Source organism: Lactuca sativa, chromosome 8 (genome assembly GCF_002870075.4).
Source record: "Lactuca sativa cultivar Salinas chromosome 8, Lsat_Salinas_v11, whole genome shotgun sequence".
In the NCBI taxonomy this organism is placed as follows: Eukaryota; Viridiplantae; Streptophyta; class Magnoliopsida; order Asterales; family Asteraceae; genus Lactuca; species Lactuca sativa.
In genome coordinates this window covers 17,428,314-17,436,672 of record NC_056630.2, presented here as the reverse complement: position 1 = coordinate 17,436,672, position 8,359 = coordinate 17,428,314, and the positions used below count along the sequence as shown (strand labels likewise).

Sequence of the window (8,359 nt, the reverse complement as noted above, 5' to 3'; positions counted from 1 at the left end):
GTGGATACAGAGGCGAACATTAGGAATTCGAAGACAACTGCTTTCAAAGTTCCTTCTTGGTTGGAGAGAGAGGGAGAGAAAGAAGTAAAGAAAGATATGAGGTTTTGTCAATTTGGATTCTAGCATTTGACGGAGTAAAAATTTAGGAATTCTTTGTGTGAAATTTTCCAATTCAGTGTATTGTACATCTTTTAGAAGCTTGCAATATGCAAACTTGATTTATGATGTAAAACTTATAAGGATTGCTTAGTTGGAAGGAATTATTCAGTCCAAATCAAGTTAGTCCCTGAAGCTAGTTTTAAGACATGTTAAAAACTTGATTTTATATCTTATCTGTTGTTAACTCTTTGTATAACAGGTGAATATGACTTTATGAGTTTTAACTAATCTTTTGTTCATTGTTGATTTTTTCATAACAGGTGAAAGTTCCAACTTGGATTGACAATAGTAAAGAAGGATTTTTCAGTGTAGGTGCCCGATTTGAACCTATGTTAGAATCAAAGGAGAATGATGCTATTAAAACAAATTTACCCTTCAGACCCATTTTTGCTGTACACCAAATAACAAGGTTCATTTTTCATTTTCTTACCCCTTTCCTCCTTCACGACTCGGATACATGTCATGGTATTGAAGTTTATTATTAAAAGATTTTCAAGTTTGCTATTTATATAAAAAATCAACATTCAGGCATGTTATTATTTGGAGCTTACTGATGAAGTCGGTGCACCAGTGCACCGAGAAGAACGAGAAAGAAGAAATTGATAAAAAGAAGGTTGGGTAGGTCTTTAAGTGGCTATAAACATGGAAGGACAAAAATGCCCCCAACGTGCTACTCACATGGGGGTTAATAACAGCAAAATAGATGACAAAGTTAATTTAGGGACTGGGCGGGTAACAAATTTAGGTTTTAGGGATGGTCCGAGTTAAAAAAACTTCTTAGGGACCAAGCGTGCAAGTAACCATTAACCATAGTGACCATCCGTGTAATTTACTCAAAGTTCTAGGTTTGTGGTATCCATGCCCTTAGCCTAATATATTTCGGATCGAGTACGTATCTCGTAGGCGTTATTATGGGTCGAGAACCAAACTCAAAATTTGGCCCAGTTGGTCCGCTTAAAAGGGGGATAAACATAAACCATGGCCGATTGGTCCGATTACGATCTCACCTCTCTTCGATTTTCTCTTCATTAGCCTCGGCCTCTCGCTGCTCTTCGATCTTTTCCTCGTCGATCCCTGTGACTCTATCTGTATCGGCCTCTTGCTATTGTCCTCTTCGATCTTTCTGCACTCATTGGCTCACGCTCGCCTCTCAAGTAGGTATAACCTAATTTTGTTCATCTTTATTAATAGACCCTAATTCAATTTTTAATTGTTTGTTGTTGTTGGTTACTTGGCTTAAAACTGGTTATAATATGAGAAAATGACTTGAGTTGATATGATAATCATCCAATATTACCAATTATATTTTCGACTCTTATTTAAAGCTCTGCAACTGTGCAGGGATTTGAACCTGGAGGTGTTATAACATGAGAATACATAGGCCAAAGTTATAGTGTATACTTATTCCTATTATTTGAATTGCTTGTAGGAACACTATGTTAATTACTGTTTATTCTAATTGAATTTTAAATTTATGTTGCTTGAAGTGATCAGGTTTATGAATCATCCAATCGTTCAAGTAGGATCACCGAATCATCAGATTGCTGCTGAATTCCTCTACTAAGTTCAGTGATTACCAGATTCAAGTCAATAGCTAAAGCGTAAACTCTAGGTGTTTTGTATTCGGATAATCAAAACATGAGCATAGAGCCATTTAACAAGTAAATATCTTATTTATTCGTATAAAGCGATTTTTTAGTTTTAGTTCTGTAATTTCTTTAAATTTTCATCAATTTGGGTTTGATTAGTTTATAATTATGATGGATTTAGATTGGTGAAGTTGGCGGCAAGGGCATTTTATGATGATATTACTGCAAAAGGAGATAATCAACCGAAATCAGGGAGGAGTGATAATAGGGGAATTGCTGTTGTAGTTCTTGATGCTCTCACGAGGTAATTTGGTTTTCAGTTCATAGCAATTATATACAAATGATAATTAAGCAGTGAATTCGTGCATGTGGGTGTGAAAAGTAGTTGGTTGTGGAATCTTCCAACTTTTTGCTTTGGCTCAATTGTAAACGATGAATTTGCTCAACTCTCTATATGTATATCCATCCAGTTCTTTTAAACTGGATCCATGATCACATATTGTGTATCCTCACACAGTCTTGAAACACTAAATGATATAAACCGATAGCAGCATCCTAACTTTTCTGAATCCTTAATATGTTTAATTATTTAATCAGGGTTAGCAGTTATGCAAATAGGTTCAGCAGTGGCAATTAGGGAAGTGATGAAAAACTTATATGGGAATTCTTTACCCATATTTTGATTTGAAAATCATTTATTCTAAAACACAAATTTGGATGATGCTTCTAAGAGAAAAGTACAATTACAAATGGCAATCAATAACATTTTGTGTAGTTTCTTGTCTGCATATGAATAGAAGTGTAGGGATTTCAAACAATTTTTAGTTTAAGGTTAGAAATATGAAATACATCATCTTTTATAATCTAAACATGCTGGGAAGAAATACCACCAATCAAAGAGTACGCTTTTCTATTCGTGAAATAACTTCTGCATTTTGGTTTTAGTTTTGATAATGGTTGATTCATTGACTAGATATGCCCAACTCTGACTATTTAGTAGGATGGAGAGTACATTAGGGTGTGGCTTAATTTTGTTATATCTCTCAAGACGAATTAGGTAGTTATCTCATTGGACAAACAGGGTGTAACTGATTCCTGACCTGTCTGAATTTAGAACCTATACTTTCCTTTACGAATTAGTCCTGTGAATCTTCTAGAATCTAGATTTCGCAAACAGGATTGCAGGACTTTCTCATCCCACAACAGCATACTGAAAAGAACAAGAAAATCCGGTAAGTAAAATGAGATCAAATCCTGTATAGACTTTTAAAGATAGTTTTTTTTTTTTTTAAATTATTTATTTATTTATTTATTAATACTAGCCTATATTAGATAACCATTCACTTTCAGTACTGAATGAATAATTTTTTGTCAAATCAACTTGACTTCTTGAAGCCAAAAGACTAATATACCACTGCCACAAAAAGTCATAAATTTGGAATAAGATTTATCAAGATAGAGGGCAGCAGTGGAAAAGCATGCCTCTTCTGAGAGAACATAACCAGCTGCTGCCCAAAGGGCGACAGAAGTCCACCATTTTGGTCTTTTAAATATTTTAGATCCATTTGCTAGGAATTGAGTTAACCAATCTCGTCTCATCATTTCACCTTTCTGTGATTGGAAAAAATTATCTAACCAAGGGACATATCTCGGTTCAAAATCTGGGTCAAAGATGAAAATATGGTCAATACTTATAGAGAAATTAAATATCCTCCTACTTTTTATTCCTACATATCTTCCTACCAATTTAATATGATGACAAGTGTATTAAAATATCATTAATCTTATCCAAATATGACACATGTCATCATTTTACATGGGTAGGAAGATAAGTAGGAAGAAAAAGTAGGAGGATATTTAATTTCTCATACTTATATGGACAAAATATCTGTCAATTGGGCTTGCTTTAGTGTTTTGGACAACTTAATGGTAACATAAATAATATTCAAGATTTCCAATATGCAAAAACATAACCAAAATAGCTAGTGGATTGATTAGATTTGAGTATATGGAAAAAATGATCCCTGTTTGTGTGTGTGTGTGTGTGTGTATATATATATATATATATATATATATATATATATATATATATATATATATATATTTGGTTTGGATCCAAAAAATATTCTTTTTATGTTGTTGCTCCTTAGGGCATCCACAATTCATTCTAACTCTGCATTCTGCAAAGTTTAATGGATTGCCATATCAACATTTCACTTCCATACAACTTTGCCATTTAATTCATACAGAGTTTAATGAAATTTATTTATGTAAAATAATTAAGAAAGTGATCCCTCTTTTTTCAATTCAACGGTTGAATAGCCATTAAACTCCAAATCCATTATATGCCAACTTGGCGTTCCACCTCATTCAACCCATCCATTGAAGCATGCATTGTAAATGCTCTTATGTCAAGGTTTGGTAATTTTATTGAATTGAATATAAGGGAGGCCAAAAATAATGTGTTGGACTTGGCCAATACAATAGAAGCCAACAGCTTAATCATATTCTATAACCTTATACAATCCCTTCAACTAAATATAATAAACCCTTTTTTACAACATTTATTTTTGTTTATACATTGTCTAGCAATCCCCACTCCCTTCTTTATGGGAAGTATAGTTAAAATATAGTTTTATACATTTTGTCTAATAGTTTTGCATTTATCTTTTGTCACCTAGACGCCAATGGGTACGCGAAGAAGATTTAGCAAAAGATTTGAAATTGCATTTAAAACAACTTCGGAGGACTTTGCGGTTTTTTGAAGAAGAAAAACTGGTAACCAGGGATCACAGAAAAGAGGTTAGTTTCATATATATATTTTTTATTATATGTTTAAAACATTATATTATAGATATAACTGTAGTCGGATATTAATGAATAGCTTTTATATTATATAAAATATTACAGACTGCCAAGGGTGCAAAAGCCTATAGTGCTGCAGTTGCTGCTACTGCTGATAGTCTTACTGGAAGAGAAGGAGAAGAGAAAATTAAACTTCACACTCACTCTTATTGCTGTCTTGACTATGCACAGGTTTTTCTTCTACTACCAAACATTGTTTCTCCTTTTACAAGAATTTGGGTTTATGTTGTATGATGGAATGAAATTTCAAAGGATTGGAATGAACAAGGTAATGGAATAGGTTATAACATTCTGTTATCATGTTTGGTTGGGTTGAAGGAATATAATGAAATCATCAAAAATGTTGTTTGTTATGTACAATTAGAAATTCTAAAAGAAAATTTATTATTTTATGAAAATCGTTTTAATCAAATAAAGATGGTGTTGAATACATTTCGTATAAAAATAGTTTATTTCATCTGTTTTTGAAATAGTCAAAAAGAAGTTTTTTTTGAGAGGCTTATTATCTATTACTCTAAAAGATTGCTTACAAAAAAAGTTAAATGTAATGTGTTATCATGAAATCTTATGATAAAATCATAATAATAAAATACTTTTAGTTGTTTTTAGAAATTAGCCAAACAAATTCTAAATGAAGCTTTGTTTTTAAACATATTATTTTTATTAAAGGTTGTATAAGTAAAATTAATTTGTAATTGTAATATATCATTCCATTCCATCACTGAATGACAAAAACACCCATCCCTTGTAGAATGAAGAATCACATTCCATTCCTATGTGGCGAAAAATAAACAAGAGTTTTTTCTCTGATTCCATTCTGTTTGTTGTTGCAACTTGCAATGCAGATACATGATGTGGTGAGGTATAGATTGCACCGGATGAAGAAAAAGTTAAAAGATGAATTAGACAACAAGAACACAGTCCAAGAATATGTATGCCCAAAATGTGGAAAAAGGTTTGATAATATTTTTCAACGAAAGATGTGTAAAAAAATAAAAAAGAGTAAAAAATATTAATTCTTAACCTACCCTTTTTTCAGATACAATGCTCTGGATGCTATTCGGTTAATCTCATTTGAAGATGACTCTTTTCATTGTGAAAGTTGTGATACCGAATTAGTAGCAGAAAGTGACAAATTAGCTTCCCAACAAGATATTGGAGATGGTGATGATAATGCAAGAAGACGACGTCGTGAGAAATTAAGGGATTTACTTCAAAAATTGGAGGTAAATAAATTACTTTTATTTATATACCTTTCATAACACTAAACGTTTTTAAAAGAATACAGAATTTCAATTTAGTTATATATTTATATTCCATGTATACTAATTATATTTCAAGATTTCATGGTATTTAAATTTTTATTTTTGTAAAAAACTTTTTTTTTTTTTTCCAAATGATAAATCAGCTTTTTCTTTACTATTTGAAAAGCATGCTGTTTAATGATATGAAATATATTTAACGGCAATAGACTTTCTGTAATTATACATAATAAGAAACAAGATGCTTCTTTTTTCTTGGAGCCAAGAAAACATGAGAATGTGAGTTGTTTGTAATGATCCATTAGTCATTACATCTGTGTGTGATTACATTATTACAGGTGGAATTGAAGCCTTTAACAGATCAGCTTGGAAGAGTAAAAGACCTTGAAGCCCCTGATTATGGAACTCTTCAAGCATGGGAAGTACGTGCAAGTGCTGTTGCACGTGCATCTAATAATGATCCTGGTGGCAACGATGCTTCTAGATCCGGACAGGGAGGGACACCTATGCCGTTTCTTGGAGAGACAAAGGTACCTTTTTTTTATGACCATTTTGCCCTTGATTAGTAATTAATCACATCATAATACGTTAATACATACAGGTTGAGGTGGCTTTTTCTGGTGTTGAAGAAAAGGGGGATATAAAACCTGAGAATGCACCTATGAAAGTGTTGCCACCATGGATGATTAAAGAAGGGATGAATCTTACAAATGAACAGCGTGGAGGTGTAAAGCAGGAAGAATCAAAAATGGAAGGAGGAACTTCTTCTGCTTCTGGAGCTGCTGCTATGGATTTCAAAGACGACAAGAAGTTGACTAATCAAGAGGATGATGTCAAGAATCTTCAGGTTGGTTTGGTTTGGTTTAACAGTATGTATATAACATAAATAAATAATAAAATGGTGTTTTTTGTAATAAAATCTGATGATATGATGCTTTTGTATTGTAGGATGAATATTTCAAAGCGTATTATGCTGCTTTACTTCAGAGGCAAAAAGAACAAGAAGAAGGCACCAAAAAGGAACAAGATTTGCCTGCTGCTGACGTGGAGGCCTCAAATTCAAGAAAACGCCAACGTGATGATGATGATGATGTGGAATGGGAAGAGACTCCAACTGCAGCAGGTAAATTAATAAAATAACATTTGGATATATTTATTTCTTATCTTGTTCAAAATTCAAATAATTAAGTAGATTTTTAAATTATACTAGTAAGCTGTGAAAACCATTTTAAAAAGATGAGCATGATCAATTAATGCATGATGCTTTATGAAGTCTAAACTCTTACTAGTATTTTATAAGGTGTAAGATTATTTACTCAAGTGTAAGTAAACAACATTAGGTCAACTCTCACAACTACATATCAGTCAAAACCTACTTTGAAAAATTTAATTTCCCAAATTAAGTAAACAAAACAAAGTCATTGCCATTGTTGTTGCAGGTGAGACTTTCAAGGTTGACTTGAATGTGGAAGCAGCTGAGCCTTCAGGTGATGACGAAGATGATGATGATGATGGAATTGATTGGGAAGAAGGTTAAGTACCTGGTACTACTTACTAGAAGAAGAAAGCTTCTTCCTAGAGGTCTATTTTCTCACTTTAACTTGTAGTCATCATCTAGTGGTTAACAGGAGAATATAAGTTTATGTTGTACATCTTATGAATGTGAAATCTGTAGTAAATTGGATTTTTATATAAATGAAGTTTGTTTTGGGAATTTGTTATTCAACTAACTAGTATCATTTGCTGCTTTGTAATTGTGTGTAATCAACCATGTGAGTCAGGATTAGATCCTAAATCAACTCAATGGAAGATTGGAGATGAAAATTGTAATGTGATGGGAATGCAAGAGTCTTGTCTAGATATAAAAACTTTTATTTGATATTGGTGATGAAAAATCATAATTGGACAGTGTTACAAATAGGGAACTCCTTCCTAAAAGCAACAAATGCCCCTCTGGTTTTTTAACCCATATTTCTTGTTGTGTCATATAGTTTGATTAATATTTTATAGATATAATACAGTTGATATAATTTAAAATTTCATGAATGGTCCTTTTGGTTTAAAAAGTTTCTTTCAAAAAGTCCTTATAATTATTTTTTTTCCATCATTGGCCTCTTTCAACAAAAGTTGGCATGTCAATGGTGTTTATATATAACGTCCGTTAGAAAGAGACGATAATTCCCCATAAGAAACATTTGTGAAAATTTTAAAAAGTATTATATACGAACATTTTTCAAGGTGGCAACGGTAATATAAAAAAACATTGTATTATAAAAAAACATGGCATGTGTGTGTGTGTGTGTATATATATATATATATATATATATATATATATATATATATATATATATATATATATATATATATATATATATATATATATATATATATATGATTCTCCTAGATGGTATTATACAAGGTTCTAAATGGCATGAAGCGTGGCGTGGTGGCAAGGCCAAGCCTCAAACTTAACGAACCATGACG

At 32.1% G+C, this 8,359-nt stretch overlaps 1 protein-coding gene across 6 annotated transcripts; it reads left to right on the top strand.

Annotated features, from left to right (window-relative positions):
* The first annotated feature begins 1,097 nt into the window (after window positions 1-1,097).
* Window positions 1,098-7,589, top strand: LOC111919700 (transcription initiation factor IIE subunit alpha). 6 transcript variants are annotated; one of them, XM_023915282.3, is made up of 12 exons: window positions 1,098-1,313; window positions 1,501-1,554; window positions 1,647-1,820; window positions 1,930-2,052; window positions 4,430-4,550; window positions 4,659-4,784; window positions 5,459-5,568; window positions 5,653-5,839; window positions 6,214-6,405; window positions 6,477-6,722; window positions 6,824-6,998; window positions 7,315-7,589. In XM_023915282.3, exons 3-12 carry the CDS (start codon window positions 1,798-1,800, stop codon window positions 7,410-7,412), a joined length of 1,401 nt encoding a protein of 466 aa, XP_023771050.1. In that variant the 5' UTR covers window positions 1,098-1,313; window positions 1,501-1,554; window positions 1,647-1,797; the 3' UTR covers window positions 7,413-7,589. The 6 variants fall into 6 exon arrangements, with proteins under 6 accessions (XP_023771050.1, XP_023771048.1, XP_023771051.1 ...); XM_023915280.3 differs by having other exon boundaries at window positions 1,098-1,317; XM_023915283.3 differs by lacking the exon at window positions 1,501-1,554 and having other exon boundaries at window positions 1,654-1,820.
* Window positions 7,590-8,359: the final 770 nt, after the last annotated feature.